The 21773-nt window shown below is 43.8% G+C and overlaps 1 protein-coding gene across 1 annotated transcript in view; it reads left to right on the forward strand.

Annotated features, from left to right (window-relative positions):
* The window catches only part of LOC122805455 (REST corepressor 2-like), an 858342-nt gene that overhangs the window by 187462 nt on the left and 649107 nt on the right, over positions 1-21773 (forward strand). The window contains exons 2-4 of the mRNA XM_044075623.1: positions 10415-10539; positions 10637-10706; positions 10939-11154. Coding sequence (XP_043931558.1) covers positions 10415-10539; positions 10637-10706; positions 10939-11154 — 411 coding nt within the window. The remainder of the gene's footprint in view (positions 1-10414; positions 10540-10636; positions 10707-10938; positions 11155-21773) is intronic.

Raw genomic sequence — 21773 nt, forward strand, 5'->3', positions numbered from 1 at the left:
GACAAGGTTTTTATTCAAGACTTTTCCTGGTGCTCAGAAAAGACGAATCATGGTGTCCAATTCTGGACTTATCCATTCTAAATACCTTTCTGGACATTCCAAAATTCAAGATGCTGACTCTACAACAATTACTGCCTATGCTAGGCAAGGATGCCTGGTTGGTAACTCTAGACTTAAAAGAGGCTTACCTGCATATCCTAATCAGGGAATCTTGCAGAAGATACCTCCGCTTCAAAGCAGGCTATTTGCAATGCCAGTTCTCTGCACTGCCCTTTGGTTTATCTACTGCACTCAGGGTCAAGTGCCTGGCACCAGTGATTGCATTTTGCAGACAAAGAAACATTCAAATTTATCCTTATCTGGACGATTGTCTAATTCAGGCAGAAAACAAGGACACTCTTCTACAACATCTGGCATTTGTAAAAAGGCTCCTAACATGCCTAGGGTACACCATAAACGAAAAGAAATCACAACTGTGGTACCCTCTCAAATAATTACATTCCTGGGTGCAAGCTTGAATACAACTGCCCAGATGGCTTACCTCATGCCAGACAAACAAATTCACTTGATAACATACTTCAAACAAGTGGCCACAAAAACCCAAGCTATCTGCAAGACAAATTCTGCAGGCTTTGGGGTTCATGGCCTCCTGCATTCTACTAATTCCATAGGCAAGACTGCATATGAGGAAACTTCAATGGTACCTAAAAAGTCAACATTGTCACAGCCTGGAAACAATGATTCTACTCTCCTTGCCTGCAACAGGAGTTCTTATGGTGGGCAGAGGCCTGTCACCAAAACAAGGGACTGTCATTCATTCTACCCCCTGCCACCCAAGCCCTGACTACAGACTCATCAGGCTATGCTTGGGGGGGCCCATCTGGCAGGGAGATGCATTCAGGGCGAATGGAGCCCAAATCAAATGCACCTACATATCAACCAGAAAGAAATGCTAGCTGTATAGAATGCTCTTGACAGCCTTCAAGGACTTCCTTCATCCAGGACAACTTCTGATAAAGACTGACAACACCACAGTTATGTGGTACATAAACAAGCAGGGGGGGGGGGTACCCACTCCTACTCTCTTTGCAGACTAGCCTTGGCCTTGTGGAACACAGCCTTGACTTACCAAATACATCTGCAAGCTCAATTCCTGCCAGGAAAGCAAAATACTCTGGCAGACGAACTAAGCAGAAATCTTATGGACCCACATGAATGGAGGATGGATCCACAAGTCTTCAGCATGTTGACACGAAAATAGGGGACCCCAGACGTAGATCTTTTTGCTTCTTCCCAAAACTGTCAGACAAGTTCTGCACAAGAATTCATCACAAAAAAGCTTGGAAAGTGGATGCTCTGTCCTTCAGCTGGAAAAAACTATCAGTCTATGTCTTTCCCCCTCTGCGTCTGCTCTCCATGGTTTTACTAAAAGTCAGACAGGAAAAAACAAAAATTATTCTGATTGCTCCAGACTGGCCTCGCCAACACTGGTACCCGCTTCTGCGGAATACGTCACACCTTCCTCTGTGGGACCTTCCTCAGACTCCTCATCTATGGTTTCAGCAGAACTATCAGATTCTGCACACTCCGCTCCAAATTCTGAATCTTGCAGCATGGCTTATCAACTAATTTCACCAGTCACATCTCTCAGTAAACCTGTGATGGATGTCATTTTGGAGGCTAGAAGGCCTAGTACTAGAAAATCTTATGCTGATAAATGGAAAAGAGTCATTGCCTGGAACCAAGCACAAGGAACAAACACAGCAATGCCCAATATTCCTCAGATTCGGCAATATTTAACTGAGATGCTTCACAAGGGCCTACCTTTTCCTTCTATAAAAATCCATGCCTCTGCCATCTCGGCTTATTACAACACAGAGCCTCCTCTCTTTTCTCATCCCCTGCTAAAGCAGTACCTCAGAGGGGCCAAAAATTTGAGACCTCCCAGGAGAGCACCAACTCCTGCATGGGACCTCAATTCTGTGCTGGAAAAACTCACCCTACCTCCGTTTGAGCCAGCTGCTACTGCAGACATAAAATTTCTTTCTTGGAAGACGGCCTTTCTTTTAGCAGTCACTTCAGCTAGAAGGATTTCAGAACTACAGGCTTTCATGACAGTGGAGGCTTTCATTATCTTTTATCCGGACAGGGTGGCCCTCAGGACCAATCCATCTTTTATGCCTAAGGTGGTATCCAGTGTGGCTCTTAATCAGACCATTCATCTGCCAACTTTTTTCCCCAAATCTGCAGAATAAGGGGGAGCGGATTCTGCATTCATTGGATGTACACAGACAACTAAAGTTCTATTTAAACAGGACAAAATCTCTAAGAAAGTCTGAGCAACTACTGGTGGCATTTGCTGCAGGGGCAGAGGGAAAGGTTATTTCAAAGCAGACTATTTCAAAATGGATAAGCCATTGTATTCGTTTCTGCTACATGAACCATGGTAAACCTGTCCCCAAGAGACATTTTAGAAGCTGCTACTTGGAGCTCAGTTCATACGTTCACCAAATATTACTATTTACCTCTCTTTTCTAAATCCAGGGCAGGCTTTGCCACTACTGTCTTGCAGGGCCTTATAGCTGCTCCTAATGCTGTATAATTCCATCCTCCCATCCATAGCTTTGGGATTCTACCCAAATGTAATGACTGTAGCAGTGAAACACGAAGAACATAGTACAGTTGTGTACACTTACCATAAATGTAGATGTTTGTCTGTATTCACTGTTGCAGTCCTGGTTACCCACCCACCAGCCCCCTTTTTTCTCTCTTATTATACCTCTTCTTTCCTTACTATGCTCAAAAGCCTTTTTGGTGTATTTGCTTTTAGTTGGAGATAAATTTTTTGTGTTCTAAATTTTATATATATATATATATATATATATATTTTTTTTTTTTTTTTTTTTTCCGCTCCCCATTTGGGGGGCACCTGACATCTGGGGCAAGAAAAACTGATTAAAATGGCATCGGCTGCATGTTTTATACCCCTGACGACCTGACGTCATGGAAGAGGAGATAGCAACCGACGCAGGACCCAAGACTTTGTTATTCAGGCCAACTGAGGGCAACCTGCCAGCAGATTAAACATCTACATTTATGGTAAGTGTACACAACTGCACTTTATCTTCCATGCAGACAGGGTTTCCCTCCGGATCAATCCTTCCTTCCTTTATGCCCAAGGTGGTGTCTAGTGTGGCCCTAAATCAGTCCATTCATTTGCTTACCTTTTTCCCTAAGCCACAAAACAAAGGAGAACGCATTCTGCACTCTTTGGATGTGCACAGACAACTTTGAGTTTATTTGGACAGGACTATACCTCTCAGAAAATCTGAACAGCTGCTAGTTGGCTTTGCTGCAGGGGCAGAGGGGAAGGCCATTTCAAAGCAAACCATTTCTAAATGGATAGCCCATTGCATTCATTTCTGCTACAAGCACCATGTAAAACCTACCCCACAAGAAGATAAGATCACACTCCACCAGGGCTGCATCTACCTCTGCAGCCTTTCTCAGAGGAGTCACTACCAGGGACATCCTAGAAGCTGCTACCTGGAGCTCTTGTACATACCTTCACCAAGCATTACCACGTGCCTATTTTTTCTAAATCCAGAGCTGGTTTTGCCACTGCAGTCTTGCAAGGCTTAATAGCTGGCCCTAATGTTCTCTATCTTCCTGCTCCCTTCCTTAGCTTTGGGAATCGACCCAAATGTGATGACTGCAACAGTGAAACATGAAGAACATAGTACAGTTGTATACACTTACCATAAATGTAGATGTTAGAGTTATTCACTGTTGCAGTCCTGGTTACCCTCCCTCCAACCCCCTGACTTCTCTTAGCTCTACCTTTCCTTCTTGTTTAGTGTATTTAAGTTTTCTGGTGTGTTTGATTTTTGATGGAGGTGTACCATAACATATAATTGCTTCCCATTGTGGGGGCACCTGACATCCTGGGGCAAGAAAAACTGAAGTAATGGCGTCGGCTGCATGTTTTATACCCCTGACGTCATGGAAGAAGAGACAGCATCCGACGCAGGAATCCAAGACTCTGGTATTCAGGCCGGCTGAGGGCTACCTGCAGGCAGATGACCCAAATGTGATGACTGCAGCAGTGAATAACACTCGAACATCTACATTTATGGTAAGTGTACACAACTGTACTTTCCCTCTCCTGCCAGTTGTCCCATTTTCTTCTAATTTTCTGCCCTCTCTTAATAAGAATTCACATACTCTCACAATTATATCTTCTGTTGTCTTTTATCCAGAAACAATATCTGTTTTGTTCCATTTAGCTATTGGACGAATAAGGCTAGATGTTCTTCATCTCACATTGCTGCAGTCCTAACACTTGGGTAGTCCGCTGTCCCTCGGTCGGCCCGAATATCAGAGTATAAGGCTGACGTCGGTCAAGGCGCATTTGACTGACATCAGAACGTCAGGGTACAAATGCGCATGACCGACGTCATATCCTCAGTCTTTTTTGCCGCATGGTCCGATGCAGAAGCAGTGTTGCAAGTGCCATTCGGCGTTCTGAAATTTTTCGGAGTTTCAGACCGAAGTCAGAGTTGGTTAAGTACCCGTTGGGAATATTTTGGTTTTTCTTGCCTCAGTGGTTTACCGGATGTCAGAAAAAGTGAATAACTGTATTTCTTGTGGGAAACAGATACCGCATAGGGATTACCATAATTTGTGTATACCTTGTTTGGGACCTGAGCATGACGTTGTTGGGTGTCGCTTTTGTGCTAGGTTCAATAAACGCACTATTAAGCGAAGGTTAGATTGTGTCAGGTTGGTCTTTGGGAAGCGGTGCAATTACAATATGCCGTCGGACGCTCCGACGCCGGCTTCCTCAAAGAAGCGCAAAGACAAGGCAGTCAAACCTAGGTTAGAGGAGTCGTCCGAACCGGACGCCGGTTCTTTAGAGGCGTCAGTGGAACCGGTGGTTCCGGGAGGCCTCTGGAGTCCCAGGGAGAAACTTTGATTTTACAGGATGTGGCCTCCCAGGAGGCAGGTCAGGCTGCAGGGGCTTCTCAGATAACTGTACTCCCCTCCCTTCCTAAGGTGTCTAGGCCCTCTCTTTCTGTTTCCAAGGCTTCTCCTAGAGGCAGGTCTAGTTTAGCTTCTGTGGGTGTCAATCCTAGTTCTTCAGGTTCTGTGCCCAAGAAGCACATGCTTAAAATGGCAGAAGATTTAATTACTTTAATTAGAGGCTCTATGCCCCTCCTGATAAGAGGCCTAGGATGGAACCAGTGTTGGGGATTATGAGCAGGCTTGGATGTGTCTGAGTCTTCGGCTGAAGACTTGCAGGAGTATTCTCCTTATTCGGATTCTGATGTGGATGATTCTACTCCTTCTGCTTCTCCTCCTGAGGATTTTTCTTTTTCAGAGACTCTTCACTCCATGAGAGAGCATTTTAAATGGGAAGGTCAGGACTTCTCTGATTCCAGGAAAAGGCTTAGGGAATTTTGTTTTACCCCAGCATAGGCCTTTGGCTATACCTCCTGTTCTGAATGTGGTGGAAGATGTGTTTGCAGAGGCTTCTCTTAATCCTGATTCTTTGCCTCCTGCGCCTGTTAAACCAGATAGGTATTACAGGGTGCCTGAAGCTCATAAGTATCTTTTAAGAGTCCTAGGGCAGACCCAGAAACTGTTAGCCAGGGCCTAAGGGTGTTAAGGCTTCTGTTGTCAAGAATCCGGTTCCTGCAGATAGAGGCTAGGGCCTTGGATAGATGGGGAAAGAAAGTTTATACTTCTTCCACTCTTGCCATGAGAGCTTTGAATTGCCAGTTTCACATGTTGAAATATCAGAATTATCTCCTTTCACAATTGAAGTCTAAGGTTGATGCTCTGGCGGAAGGTATTGATTGTAAAGAGTTACAAGATTTAGTGCATGTTTCTGAACAGGTGGGTAAGCATTCTTTGCAATGTGGTTTTGATGCTGTACAGGCCTCGTCTAGGGTGGCTGCCACTGGGTCAGTTCTTCGCAGGCACGCCTGGCTGAGGGATCAAAATTTATCTGACCATGTTAAAACAAGGATTTTGGATGCTCCTTTACAATCTGATGTCTTGTTTGGCTCTCCTGTTGAAGCAGTTTTAAAGAAAATGGAAGACAAGGCTAAGTCTATGCAGACTGTTAAAGATTTTTTGCAGGTTCAGCCTCCAAAGTTTAGTAGAAATTGGCCTACTAAGGGGTGGACGTATCCTTCTTATGATTCCCAGTCTAGGGGTAGATCTAGACGTGGCAGGGGCAGAGGTCAGGGCTCTTTCAGGCCTAGAACAGGGTGTTCTCCTGCACTGTCTTGGTGAGGGCAGGGGTCAGTCCTTTCGTAAGCAGACCCAATGACCTACCTTTTCAGCTGCGGAACCTTCGCCTGGCAGCACCTTTGGGAGGAAGGTTGGCACTTTTCAAAGAAAATTGGAGTATAATTACCCAAGACAGATGGGTATTGGATATCATACACCACGGTTACAGGTTTTATTTCCATACCTTGCCTCCTTTCAAAGGCATGCCAGACATTCCTCCTCAACAAAGAATAGAGGCTCACAAGCAAATTTCTCTGTTACTCCAAATAGGGGCCATACAGCCGGTTCCTATACCAGAAAGGGGCCTAGGGTTTTATTCTCGCCTGTTCCTAGTACCAAAAAAGGGGAACACGTGGAGACCAATTTTGGATTTATCTATCCTCAACACTTATCTGGACATTCCCAAGTTCAAAATGTTGACGTTACAACAGCTTTTACCTCTACTGGGCAAGGATCACTGGATGGTAACTTTGGATCTCAAGGAGGCTTACCTCCATGTTCCTATCAGACTACGTTGCAGGAAGTATCTGCATTTTCGGACTGGGACTTCTCACTATCAGTTCTCTGCATTGCCCTTTGGCTTATCTACTGCGCCCAGAGTATTCACGAAAGTTCTGGCTCCAGTGATAGCTTTCTTCAGGCTAAAAGGGATACAAATCTATCCTTATTTGGACGATTGCCTGATTCTGGCTCAAGGAAGGGACGAGCTTCTTCATCATTTGGATTATGTGATAGCAGTGCTAAGATGCCTGGGGTATTCTGTGAACGAAATAAAGTCCAGTCTAGTACCCTCTCAAGACATGTGCTTTCTGGGTGTAAGACTGAATACAGCATCCCAGATGGCCTTTTTAACCCCGGACAAACAATAGAATCTTTCCCTTTACTTCCATCAGCTATCTCTTCAGTCCGGGCTGACTGCAAGGACAGTCCTTCAAGCCTTAGGGTTCATGGCATCTTGTATTCTGGTGCTTCCCAATGCCAAACTGCATATGAGGAAGCTGCAATGGTATCTCAAAAATGTATGGACACAGCACTGCCAGGATCTGGACACTGTCATTCAAATAATACCTTGCATTCAAAAGGAATTTTTGTGGTGGGCTCAGGAATGTCACCTAAACAAGGGACTCTCTGTGACCCGGCCAGAGGCGAGTCAGATTTTAACGACAGATGCCTCAGACAAAGCTTGGGAGCTCATCTAAATGGAAAGTGGATACAAGACAAGTGGCCTGTCAGACTACAGCATCTACATATCAACTTGAAGGAGATGTTAGCAGTCCAGTTTGCATTAATAGCTTTCAAGGATTTACTTCTTCCAGGGCAGGTGTTGATTCTAACAGACAACACAACTGTCATGTGGTACATCAACAAGCAGGGGAACACATTCTTATCCTCTATGCAGGCAAGCAATGATTTTGTGGGAGACTGCTCTCAGTTTACAACTAAATCTTCAGGCAAGGTTTCTGCCGGAGCACAGAACTCCTTAGCAGATGTGTTAAGCAGACAAATCATGGATCCCCACGAGTGGAAACTGGATCTTCATGTATTTCAGAAATTGACAGTGTCATGGGGAACTCCAGACATAGATCTGTTCGCTTCTCCACTAAACCACCAGCTGCCAAAGTTTTGCACGAAGAGGTTTCATCCCACAGCTTGGAAAGTGGATGCTCTTTCTTTCAGTTGGAAAAATCTTCATGTGTATGCCTTTCCACCTCTGCCTCTCCTCCCAAAGGTACTTCTGAAGGTCAGACAGGACAAGCCAAGGATGATTTTGATAGCTCCAGATTGGCCTCGACAGCACTGGTACCCATTACTGAGAAGTCTAGTACGGAAGCCTCCATGGCCTTTGCCTTTGATTCCACACCTGTTGTCCCAGGAGGACAGTCATTTGCTCAATGTCAAACTTCACTCTCTTCACCTAACAGCCTGGCATATTCTGTTTTGAACCATAGAGGGTCTCATCTTCCACAACAAGTTTTGAATGTGATTTTGGAAGCTAGAAGGCCTAGTACAAGGAAAGTGTACGCAGATAAATGGGAGAGATTTTTGTTTTGGAGTGCAGCAAAGGATTTGGATGTTTCTGAGCCTAATTTAAGTGTGGCTCTTCAATATCTTACTGAGTTATTGGACAAAGGTTTGTCCTTCTCTTCTATTAAGATTCATGCTGCAGCAATTTCAGCTCACTACGACTGTGACCCACCATTGTTTTCTCATCCTTTGTTCAAGCAATTTCTTAGAGGGCAAAGAATATAAGACCCCACGAAGAGCTCCTACTCCTGCTTGGGATCTCAATTTTGTGTTGGAGAAACTCACTCTACAACCTTTTGAGCCTGCAGCTACTGCTGAGTTGAAATATTTGTCATGGAAGACTGCTTTTTGTTGGCCATTACCTCTGCAAGAAGGGTTTCTGAATTGCAGGCCCTTATGGCAGTTGAGCCTTTCTTAATTTTCCATAAGGATAGGGTATCTTTACGTACTAATCCTTCCTTTATGCCTAAAGTGGTTTCTAGTGTGGCTTTAAACCAAACTATTCATTTGCCTACTTTTTATGCAAATCCCCAAAATAAAGGGGAAAAGATTTTGCACACTTTAGATGTACACAGGCAGTTGCGATATTATTTGGACAGAACTAAAGGGTTCAGGCAATCTCAGGTTATTAGTTTCTTTTGCTTTGTGTTCTCAGGGCAAGCCCGTGTCAAAACAAACTATTTCTAAGTGGATTGGGTTTTGCATTGCTTTCTGTTATTCCCATCATGGCAAAGAGATTCCAGCTGGGATTAGGCCTCATTCCACTAGGGCTACTGCCACTTCAACAGCTTTTTTGAGAGGGGTGGCAACTAAGGATATTTTGGAGGCAGCTACTTGGAGTTCAGTGCATACTTTCTCTAGGCATTACCACCTTCCACTGTACTCTAAATCCAGGGCTGGTTTTGCCACTGCTGTTTTGCAGGGCATTTTGGCAGCTCCTGCTTCATTATAGTTTAGCCATCCTCCCTTACCTCTGCTTTGGGATTCTACCCAAGTGTTAGGACTGCAGCAATGTGAGATGAAGAACATAGTACAGTTTTGTACCTACCATAAATGTAGATGTTCGAAGATCCACATTGCTGCAGTCCAATTTACCCTCCTTCCCCTCTGTAGTTTGAGGCGGTTGTGTGGGCTGGGTTATCAATCTGAGGTATATTGTATATGTTGTTTATATTGTACATATTTTTAGTGTTAGGTTGGTTGATTGTTTGGTTGTTGTCTATGGGTTTTGACCTTTCTTTTTAGGGTCTTCTGACATCTGGGGCAAGAAAAGACTGAGGATATGACGTCGGTCATGCGCATTTGTACCCTGACGTTCTGATGTCAGTCAAATGCGCCTTGACCGACGTCAGCCTTATACTCTGATATTCGGGCCGACCGAGGGACAGCGGACTACCCAAGTGTTAGGACTGCAGCAATGTGGATCTTCGAACATCTACATTTATGGTAGGTACAAAACTGTACTTTTCTCATGCCTTCAATCAAATATTTTCTATTCTACTATCTTCTTGTCTTACTTCTACCAAATAAAAATACCACAATGTTTATTATTTAACTGTCTGTAGTAAGGTTTAAGAAATGTAATGTTTTCTGTTTTACATTCCCCTTTTTGTAAATGGCAACTGTCAAACATTTGTGTATTCTTTGTAAATATTTTAAAAAGTTTTGGAATATGTTTTTACTATTGTTATGGAACTTATCTCCCCGGGTCTCTGCTGAAAATGGGTTCCTTGCTCAGCTGGACTCTACCAGGTTAACAAATGTTAAATAAAATAATAAGTAAATGAGGCCACTGTGTACGTATACCATGTGTTGGCAAAATATTATTTTCACTTCATCTTTGTTTAAAAAAAAAATTCTAGTAGATTTTTATTTTTATTTATTTTTTGCTTTTGTTAAGTTAATTGCTGAAACTACCACTGAAGTTGATTTAACTTTTTTTCTGCAAACTAATGTTAAAAACTGAATATAGTTAAGAATGTCAGGTAATTTGTTTGCAGATCAAAAACGATTGTTTGAGGATGGTGTGGCATATTTTTTTGTAGTTTTTCGCATATTGATTTTCATAGCCTAACAAGCTGTGTTTCTACAGCTTCCTGACAAACTAATCTCCAGCCTGGTGAAGTATTATTATTCATGGAAAAAAACAAGAATGCGTACAAGTGTGATGGATCGTCAGGCTCGCAAACTGATAAGCAAACAAGAAAAAATAGACAGGTAGTGGATTGGATGTTTTCCTTAAGTTTTTTTTTTTTTTTCCTAAACTTGGAAAGATTACTTTAAAAAAGAAGTGCTGATGCTTTTACTTTTGCAGTAATGATGAAATCGAAGATGGAACAGGAGGTAGCGACAGTGACTTTGATCCATCTGACCCAAAGAAAGAGGTAAGTAGGAATGACTGAACAGCCATTTACTAAATGGGTTTCCTGTATGTGCAAGTCTGATCTGAATCTGTACTTCTGAGTGTTAAAAAGTGAGAAAATGCTGCAGACCGTAAACACTTTGATTTATCCACTGAAAAATGCAGTTGGTTTTCTTGGATTCTGTTCCTTATGTTAAGGTGTTCATCTTCAGTGTTTAAATAGTCCTTTAAAAAATGTTTATCTTTTTTGGCAGCAATCTGATCAAAAACAGGCAACCAGCAAGTTGATGCAAGTGAAAAAAGAGTTGCATGCTTCTCAGTACCGTCACCATCCTTCGCGTTCTCGCCAGCGGCCTCCAAAAGGAATGTACTTGCACAAAGATGACCTTGATGTTTTGTCTGCTAGTCCAGAGGCAGCTGCTCTTGTTCTTTACCAACTAGATGCCCAACTAGTATCACTAAAACGGCAGGTAAACCATTAAGCCGTATAATAAATATTTTTGATCATAGTATTGAGTGTATCTGTTGCTGAAGATGATTTAACTTGCTTGGTAAAGAATGTGCAAGTAGACTACATGTTGGTATCTAAAACTTGTATTTGTGAGGATGAAAGCAACACAGGTAGTTTTACCATACTTTTTGTTATGCTGACTGTCACTTACCTGTGGAGTTGGAGCATAAAGTGCCATCATTCTGTTGTGCAGTATTTTAAAGTGGGTATTTTATTTGATACACATTGAGCAGGGGAATGCAACTTTTTTGCTTCATCTCATCAAAAGTGACAGGAGAACGTTTGTCAGATGCCTTTTTTCTTGCTGTTGGTCATGTTCATGAAAAAGTGAGTATTTTTTTCACTGTGACAGTTGTGGTTATTCAGATTTTGTAGTATTGCTATTTTATATGTTCATTTGCCTATTAACCTAATGCAGTGTAGTCTTAAGTTTAAGCCACTGTTTAGGTAGTGATGGCCCATCTAAAGTCACCACTTGGAGAAGTACTTGAAGATTTTTTTTAGGTTTTCTTAGCTTTCCATATGAGTTTTCAACATAAGTGGCATCTTTAATCAGTTTTATTGGAGCATTCTTGCAGTACATCTGTATCCAACAATTTACCCGTATTTGAGGGGAATTCGTATTTTTGAAGTGATCTTTTTTCCACTGTCTGTAAGCAGTAAAGCAGTATTTTTAGTTTTGTGTGACTTGCAGCCCTCTGTTGATTTGCCCAGGTTCACAATATTCATATAATGAATTTTGCTGTACAGCAGTACACGCATTGTATACTGTTGTGAAATACCTAAGCTCCTTTGTGTATGTCTTTGTTGTCTGTGTTTGTGTATGCATTTTTTTCTTCGGTTTCCCATCCACACAAGGTGTTTTCAGAGTTTTTAAACAAAAAAAGTAGTTTTTCTTCTGTTTGTGTTATTGGAGGTGTTTTTTTCTTATAAATATTGAGAAGTACATTAGTTAATTCAAACTGATAGAAATGTTTAGGTAGAAATCTGTAGTCAATGTATTTTTGTTACTTGCTTTAGGTGCCTATGTTTATTTCTGTCAAGTTTCTTTCACAGTCATAGGTGAAACTTTGGTGCATTTTTATACATTTTATCTGTGCTACTGTTATATTCTGTAAGTACAGCATGACCATTTTTATGTACATCAATGTATGCCCATATATCAGAGGTGAGGGAAGTGATTGAGCACACCTGAGTTGACCACTAGCCAACTGAAAAATACAAAAAAAAACTTTTTTGCAGTGAAAAGCCCCCTGCAGCCCCCACATCCCCTGATAATTATTCTATATACCACCTCTGAGGTGATACTACAGTGTGAAAAGGGCAAATTCCCTGATCCCCTGTGAATTTGCACAAAAAAATTGTATTTTCTGTCATCTATACTGACTTTTTGTGGTAGTCTGTAACCCATACAGTTTTACTTTTAAATGTTTGCTGCACATGTGCAGCAACAATGATGTCCTTCATGGATGCATCTGCAGTCATAACAAATGGGTTGTCCTGTCGTCAGGCAGCCCTTTGGTCGGCCGGATTCCAAAGTCTGGGTCCGGCTTCGGCTGATGTCGCACTTCACCCGACGTCATCTCTGCTGGTCTTCGGGTATAAAGGCATCAGCCGACGCCATTTTCCCCAGTCTTTCTTGCCGCGTGGCGCCCGAAGCAGAAGCTGTTTGCAAGTGCCGGTCGGTCAGATCCAGAGATTACTACTACCAAAAGCTAAGTACCCCGTTGGGGACTCTTTCTTGCCTCAGCCGATGTCAGAAAAAGTCAATAACTGTTTAACTTGTGGGAAACAAATACCTCATAAAGATTTCCACTCTTACTGTTTGCCTTGCTTAGGCCCAGACCACGACGTAGCAGCCTGTTCGGCCTGTGCTTCCTTCAACCGACGAACGCTTAGGCGTCGGTCGGAGTTTGCTGAACAGCTTTTCGGCTCTGATTTTGCGTACATTATGCCGTCGGATCCTCCGACTACCCAAATTGTTAAAAGCCAAAGAAAAGACCGACACTCGCGGTCCGCGGTTTTGGCGAAACCACGGTTAAGCAAAGCGAGTGTCTCGGTTTCAGCCGAAACCGAGAAAACTGGTCAATCTTCAGCCGAATCCATGACTACTACTGAGGCTCCTGCTTCCTTATCTGAATCAGCCTCAGAAATTTTGCCTACAACTGTGGTTCCCACTGATCTATCAGACACCATCCACTTGGATAACTCTACCCCAGCACGTGGTGCTGCTAGGCCTCCTGCAGCCATGTCTATTAAGGCCTTTGCCAGGGCTAAAGCAGCCAAATCAGCTAAATCAGTGCCTGTTAAACCACCCTCACTCAGGCCCACTTCTAGTTCTCAAATGCTTACTCAGGCAGAAGATTTAATATCCTTAATTAGGGGATCCCAATCTCACCCAGACAGGGCCTCTCAGCCCCAGAAAAGAGACCTAGAGCAGAGCCCCGAGCCTGTGTCCTCTGATGATTCTATGGATGACTCAGACATTACAGACCAGCCAGAGGCTCCCTTTTCCAATTATGAAGATTCAGATGCTGAAGAATCCATTCCAGCTGCCTCTCCACCAGAGGAATTCTCCTTTGGGGAAACCTTACATGCCATGAGAGAACAATTCCAATGGCAGGGACAAGATTTCTCAGATTCAAGAAAAGGCTTAGGACTTTTCTGCACTTACCACAACATAGGCCCCTAGCTATACCTCCTGTCCTTTCTGTTGTGGACGATGCATTTAATGATGTCTGCACTGCTCCTGATTCTTTACCTCCAGCCCCTGCCAAACCAGATAGATTTTACAGGGTGCCAGACACTCATCACCACCTATACAAGGCCCCACTTGCTGACCCCGAAACTATATCCCAGGGGCCTAAGGCAGTAGCCTCGACCACAGCAAAAAACCCTATTCCCTCTGAAAGGGAATCCAGGTCCTTAGAGATGGGGGAAAAAAGTCTATACCTCTGCTACTCTCTCTGCTAGAGCTTTAAACTGTCAGTTTCACATGATCCAATACCAAGAATTTATGCTTGATCAGTTAATTAAAAAGCTGTCATCTGATGAATCTTTAGATAAGAAATATGTATTAGAAATGGTGAATAACATCCAACAGGTTAGTAACCATTCTTTAAAATGTGGCTATGATGCACTGGAGGCTTCATTTAGATCAGCCATGACTGGCACAGTGATAAGAAGGCATGCATGGTTGAAAGAACAGGTCTTGCCGGATCATGTTAAAGCTAAGCTATTGGATGCTCCTATGGATAAGGCCAGTCTATTTGGGGAACCAGCCCAGCAGGTAATGAAGAAAATGGAAGAGAAGGCAAAATCTGTACAAACAGTTAAAGATTTCCTACAGGTTCAGCCCCAAGGTTTAGCAGGAACTGGCCTGCCAAAAATTGGTCCTTTCCTGACTCCACAAGATCCCAAAGGGCAGGAACAGACGCTCTAGGGGCAGAAATCAATCCAGAGGAGGTGCCTACAGAGGGGCGACAGTGGCAAGGCAATAACCGAGGCACAGGCAACCAATGCCACTGCAACAGGAGAATCACAGTGACTTGGCTCTGACTCCGCCTACCAGGGAGCAAATAGCAGCACCATTAGGCGGAAAGTTAGCCTTATTCTCGAAAAATTGGCACTATATTACAAAAGACAAGTGGATTTTGCAAACCATAGACCAAGGCTACCGGTTCCACTTCCACACTTTACCAGTAAAAGAGGAATGCCAAACCTGCCCCCAAATCAAAAATCGAAGCCCTGCACCAGACAGCAGAATTAATAAAGATGAGAGCTGTGGAAAGGTACCAATAACAGAACAGGGCAAAGGATTCTACTCCAGACTCTTCCTAGTACCAAGAAAAGAAAAAAACTGGAGACCTATTCTCAACCTGTCCATCTTAAACACATACATCATTGTCCCAAAATTCAAAATGCTGACCCTACAGCAACTTCTTCCCATGCTGGGCAAGGAGTGTTGGCTAGTAACTCTAGATCTCAAGGAGGCATACCTGCACGTCCCCATTCGACCAAATTGCAGAAGATACCTCAGATTTCTTGCAGGATCAGAGCATTATCAATTCTCAGCATTGCCCTTTGGCTTATCCACTGCGCCCAGAGTATTCACAAAATGCCTGGCATCAGTAATCGCTCACTGCAGAGTACAGGGAATCCAAATTTATCCATACCTGGACGACTGCCTGTTACAAGCGGACAACAAAAGCAAGCTGACAACAGATTTACAAAGGGTCATTTACTTGCTACAAGCCCTGGGATACACAGTGACTGATACCATCCCAGACAAGAACTTTCTTGGGCACGGAATTGGACACAGTAAAACAGATGGCATTCCTAACTGCAGAAAAACAAAAATAACTCCCTCTTTAGTTCTTGGCATTAACAAAGCAGAACAAACTAACAGCAAGAAAAGTTCTGCAGGCCTTGGGCTTCATGGCATCATGCATAATCTTGGTCCCACATGCCAGACTGCATATGAGAAAGTTACAGTGGTACCTAAAGAATTTATGGTCTCAGCACAGGCACAGCTTAGAAACAGAAATACCACTAATCCCATGCTTAAAACAGGAGCTCCTATGGTGGGCTCGGGCATGCCAGTCAAACCCAGGCTTACCCTTCCACAACTTTCGAGCAAACCAAACCATCACAACGGATGCCTCAGACCTAGGATGGGGGGAACACATGCTGGACAAATGCGTACAAGGACTGTGGACTCAGGACCAGCTGCACCTGCACATAAACCAGAGAAATGCTGACAGTAAAACTGGCAATCCTAAAATTCAGACCATTCCTCAAAGAAGGCCATTTGATGATAAGGACAGACAACACCACAGTCATGTGGTACATCAACAAACAGGGAGGCACTCATTCTTACCCCCTATGCAGAATGACTTTGGACCTTTGGAATCTGGCTCTCAGCTACAACATCCAGTTACAGGCAATATTTGTACCGGAAAAGAGAACACCCTAGCAGACATTTTAAGCAGAACCACCTCGGATGCTCACGAATGGATGCTACACCGGACATCTTCAAGGCCATCACAAAGAAATGGGGAATGCCACAAATAGATCTATTCGCTTCCCCAAAATCACCAGCTCAAAAATTCTGCACAAGGACATTCCACCCACTTGCATGGAAGGTGGACTCTATCCTTCAGCTGGAAAGGCCTGACAGCATATGCATTCCCACCTCTTCCCTTGATGCACAAGGTACTACTGAAAATCAAAGAGGAACGTCCAAGGATAATTCTGATAGCTCCGAACTGGCCAAGACAACACTGGTACCCACTGCTGAGGAGCATGTCTTGGGAGAAAATGTGGTCAATAACCCTGATGCCTCTGATGTTAACTCAGAACAACTACAACATCATACATCCAAACCTAAAAACCTTGCAACTGACTGCCTGGAACATCACATAGCAGTAACTAACCCAGACCTTTCACAAAGGGTTAAAGACATTATCCTTGAAGCCCGCAGACCTTCTACAAGAAGGAACTATGCAGGAAAATGGAAAAGGTTCGTTATTTGGAGTACTGAAAGAGGAAAAGATGTGTCGAACATAGATATTGCTAACATCCTGGAGTACTTGGCAGAGCTTCTACATACAGGCCTGTCCTATTCCTCCATCAAGATACATGCATCAGCTATTTCAGCAGAATACAGCTTTGATCCTCCTGTCTTTTCACATCCTCTACTCAGGCAGTTTCTCAGAGGGATCAAGAATGTAAAACCTCCTAGGAAACCACCATTACCAGCATGGGACTTGAACTTTGTACTAGAAAAGTTGACACTCCCTCCGTTTGAACCAGCAGCAACAGCAGATCTACAACACCTGTCATGGAAAACTGCTTTCCTACTGGCTATTACTTCAGCAAGGAGGGTTTCGGAACTACAGGCCTTAATGGCAGTGCAACCCTTCCTAATCTTCCATCAAGATAGGGTGTCCATGAGAACTAATCCTACATTTATGCCTAAGGTGGTATCCAGAGTGTCTTTAAACCAGGCAATCCACCTACCTACCTTCTTTCCCAATCCACAAAACACAGGTGAAAGAATAATGCATACCTTGGATGTACACAGACAGTTACGCTACTACCTGGACAGAACCAAAGGTAACAGAAAAACTGACCAGCTCTTTGTAGCCTATGCAACAGGAAGGGAAGGAATAGCAATTTCCAAACAGACAATCTCCAAATGGATAGGAAATTGCATAAGACTCTGTTACTCCTACCATGGAAAACCATTTCCACAGAACATAAGACCTCATTCTACAAGGGCTACAGCCACTACCACAGCTTTCTTAAGAGGAGTGGCAACCAAGGACATTATTGAGGCGGCTACTTGGACCTCCGTGCATACATTTGCCAAGCATTATAATTTACCTCTATATTCTAGATCCCGAGCAGGGTTTGCCACTGCTGTACTGCAAGGGATCCTGACTACACCATAATTATTATTCCTCCTCCCCTAGTTTGGCTATGGAATTCTACCCATTTGTTATGACTGCAGATGCATCCATGAAGGACATAGTACAGTTTTGTACCTACCATAAATGTAGATGTCCGAACTGGATAGCATCTGCAGTCAGGATTACCTCCCTCCTTCCCTCTGCGGTACTCCTAGGGTATTTACCCTCCTAATAGCTAGCGGGGGGGGGGAGGAGTCTCTTATGGTGTATTTGTTTGTATATATGTACATACATGTTTATTTTTTGTGTTTGCCTTCTACTATTTTGGAAACATTGGCATTTATCCAAAATTTAGCTTTCCAAGAGGGCAATTGGCATCTGGGGCAAGAAACACTGAGGAAAATGGCGTCGGCTGATGCCTTTATACCCGAAGACCAGCAGAGATGACGTCGGGTGAAGTGCGACATCAGCCGAAGCCGGACCCAGACTTTGGAATCCGGCCGACCGAAGGGCTGCCTGACGACAGGACAACCCATTTGTTATGACTGCAGATGCTATCCAGTTCGGACATCTACATTTATGGTAGGTACAAAACTGTACTTTTCACTGTAGGTGGTGCTCTGCATGCAGTAATGTTCAAAGTGAAAAGGGTGTACCAAATACTTCCCTATATATTCAATCTCACCTGTTGTACTTCAGCACTTAACTGACATCCTGGATAATCACTTGTTTCCAGTGACATCATCCAACATCAGTGCCTGGTGAAAGATCTAAGGAAAGTTGTGGAAGGTGAGCATTTTCATATTCTGCAAGAAGTGCTGTATCAGTATTGCTGTAGTCAGTTGACAAGCCACTACAGTAAATTAATTTTTTTTAAATAAAATTAGATGTCCTTCATGGATGCATCTGCAGTCATAACAAGTGGGTTGTCCTGTCGTCAGGCAGCCCTGCAGTCGGCCGGATTCCAAAGTCCGGGTCCCGGCTGATGTCGCACTCCACCCGACGTCATCTCTGTTGGTCTTCGGTATAAAAGCATCGACGCCATTTTCCCCAGTCTTTCTTGCCGCGGCGCCCAAGCAGAAGCTGTTCGCAAGTGCCGTCGGTCGGATCCAGAGATTACTTCTACCGAATACTACCAAGACTTCTAAAGCTAAGTACCCCGTTGGGGACTCTTTCTTGCCTCAGCCGATGTCAGAAAAAGTTAACAATTGTTTAACCTGTGGTAAACAAATACCTCATAAAGATTTCCAGTCTTACTGTCTGCCTTGTTTAGGCCCAGCCCACGACGTAGCAGCCTGTTCGCCTGTGCCTCTTTCAACCGACAACGCTAGGCCGGTCGGAGTTTGCAGAACAGTTTTTCGGTTCTGAATTTGCGTACATTATGCCGTCGGATCATCCGACTACCCAATCTACCAAAAAACGCAAAGATAAAGACCGACACTCGCGGTCCGCGGTTTGGGCCGAAACCACGGTAAAGCAAACCATGAGTGTCTCGGTTTCGCCGAAACCGAGAAAACTGATGAAAGTACAGCTGAACCTATTCTTACAACTGAGGCCCCTGCTACAACTCTTGAATCGACCTCAGAAATTTTACCCACTACGGTGGTTGACTTATCAGACACCATCCCCTTGGATGTCTCTACCCCAGCACGTGGTGCTGCTAGGCCTCCAGCAGCCATGTCCATTAAGGCCTTCTCCAGGGCTAAAGCAGCCAAGACTACTAAAACAGTGCCTGTTAAACCCCCCACATCCAGGCCCTCTTCTAGTTCTCAAATGCTTTCTTTGGCAGAAGATTTAATTTCTTTAATTAGAGGATCTCAATCTCACCCAGACAGGGCCTCTCAGCCCCCAGAGAAGAGACCTAGGGCAGAGCCCCCTGAGCCAGTGTCTTCTGATGATTCTGCTGATGAATCAGACATAACTGACCAGCCAGAAGCTCCCTTCTCCAATTTTGAAGATTCTGATGCTGAAGAATCCATTCCAGCTGCTTCCCCACCAGAAGAATTCTCCTTTGGGGAAACCTTGCATGCCATGCGAGAACAGTTCCAATGGCAGCAACAGGATTTTTCAGACTCCAGAAAAAGACTTAGGCCCTTTCTCCACCTCCCACAGCACAGGCCCTTAGCTATACCTCCTGTTCTCTCTGTGGTGGATGATGCTTTCAATGATGTTTGCTCCGCTCCAGATTCTTTACCCCAGCCCCTGCCAAACCAGACAGATTTTACAGGGTGCCAGATACTCATCACCACCTTTACAAGGCCCCACTTGCAGACCCAGAAACTATATCCCAGGGTCCCAAGGCAGTAGCCGCGACCACAGCTAAAAACCCTATTCCTTCTGAAAGGGAAGCAAGGTCATTAGACAGATGGGGTAAAAAGGTCTACACTTCAGCTACTCTCTCAGCTAGAGCTTTAAACTGTCAGTTTCATATGATACAATACCAAGAGTTTATGCTTGATCAGTTAACTAAAAACTAACCACTGATGAATCTCTTGATAAGAAATATGTATTAGAGATGGTAAATAACATACAACAGGTTAGCAACCATTCCTTAAAATGTGGCTATGATGCACTGGAGGCTTCATTTAGATCAGCCATGACAGGCACAGTGATAAGAAGGCATGCATGGCTAAAGGAACAAGCTTTACCGGATCATGTTAAAGCTAAGTTGCTAGATGCTCCTATGGACAAGACAAGTTTGTTTGGTACACCTGCCCAGCAGGTTATGAAGAAAATGGAAGAAAAGGCAAAATCTGTTCAAACTGTTAAAGATTTCTTGCAGGTTCAACCCCCAAGGTTTAGCAGGAACTGGCCTGCCAACAATTGGTCCTTTCCTGACTCCACAAAATTTCAAAGACGCAGGAATAGACGTTCCAGAGGCAGAAACCAATCCAGAGGAGGTGCCTACAGAGGGCGACAGTGGCAAGGTAACAACAGAGGCACAGACACAGCCACTGCCACTACATCAGCACAACCACAGTGACTTAATCCTAAATCCGCCTACCAGGGAACAAATAGCAGCTCCTCTAGGCGGAAAGTTAACCTTATTTTCAAAGAACTGGCACTACATAACAAAAGACAAGTGGATTTTACAAACCATAGATCAAGGTTACGGTTTCACTTCCACACTTTACCAGTCAAAGAGGAATGCCAAATCTACCTCCAAATCAAAAAACAGAGGCTCTACGCCAGATAATGGAGTTAGCAAACATGAGAGCTGTGGAAAGAGTGCCAACAGCAGAACAAGGAAAGGGGTTCTATTCCAGACTATTCCTAGTTCCAAGAAAGGAAAAAAGTTGGAGACCAATTCTCGACCTGTCCACCTTAAATACATACATCATTGTCCCAAAATTCAAAATGCTGACACTACAGCAACTTCTTCCCGTGCTGGGCAAGGAGTCTTGGCTGGTAACTCTAGATCTCAAGGAGGCATACCTGCACGTCCCCATTCGACCAATCTGCAGAAGATACCTCAGATTTCTTGCAGGATCAGAGCACTATCAATTCTCAGCATTGCCCTTTGGCTTATCTACTGCGCCCAGAGTATTCACAAAATGCCTGGCATCAGTAATCGCCCATTGCAGACTACAGGGAATTCAAATTTACCCATACCTGGACGACTGCCTGCTACAAGGGGACAACAAAAGCAAGCTGACAACAGATTTACAAAGGGTCATTTACTTACTACAAGGACTGGGATACACAGTCAATTTACAAAAGTCAAGGCTGATACCATCCCAAACAAGGACATTCTTGGCGCGGAATTGGACACAGTACAACAAATGGCATTCCTGACTACAGAAAACAAAAGAACTTCCTCTTTACTTCTTGGCACTAACAAAACTGAACAAGTTAACAGCAAGAAAAGTTCTGCAGGCCTTGGGCTTCATGGCATCATGCATAATCTTGGTCCCATTTGCCAGACTACATATGAGGAAACTACAGTGGTACCTAAAGAATTTATGGTCCCAACACAGACACAGTCTAGAAACAGAAATCCCACTAATTCCATGCTTAAAACAGGAGTTCCTATGGTGGGCTCAGGCATGCCAGTCAAACCCAGGCCTACCCTTTCGCAGATGTCAACCAAGCCAGACCATCACAACAGACGCTTCAGACCTAGGATGGGGGCCCACATGCTGGAAAAATGCGTGCAAGGATTGTG

Source organism: Protopterus annectens, chromosome 6.part1 (assembly GCF_019279795.1).
Source record: "Protopterus annectens isolate FY-2018-M chromosome 6.part1, PAN1.0, whole genome shotgun sequence".
Lineage (NCBI taxonomy): Eukaryota > Metazoa > Chordata > Ceratodontiformes > Protopteridae > Protopterus > Protopterus annectens.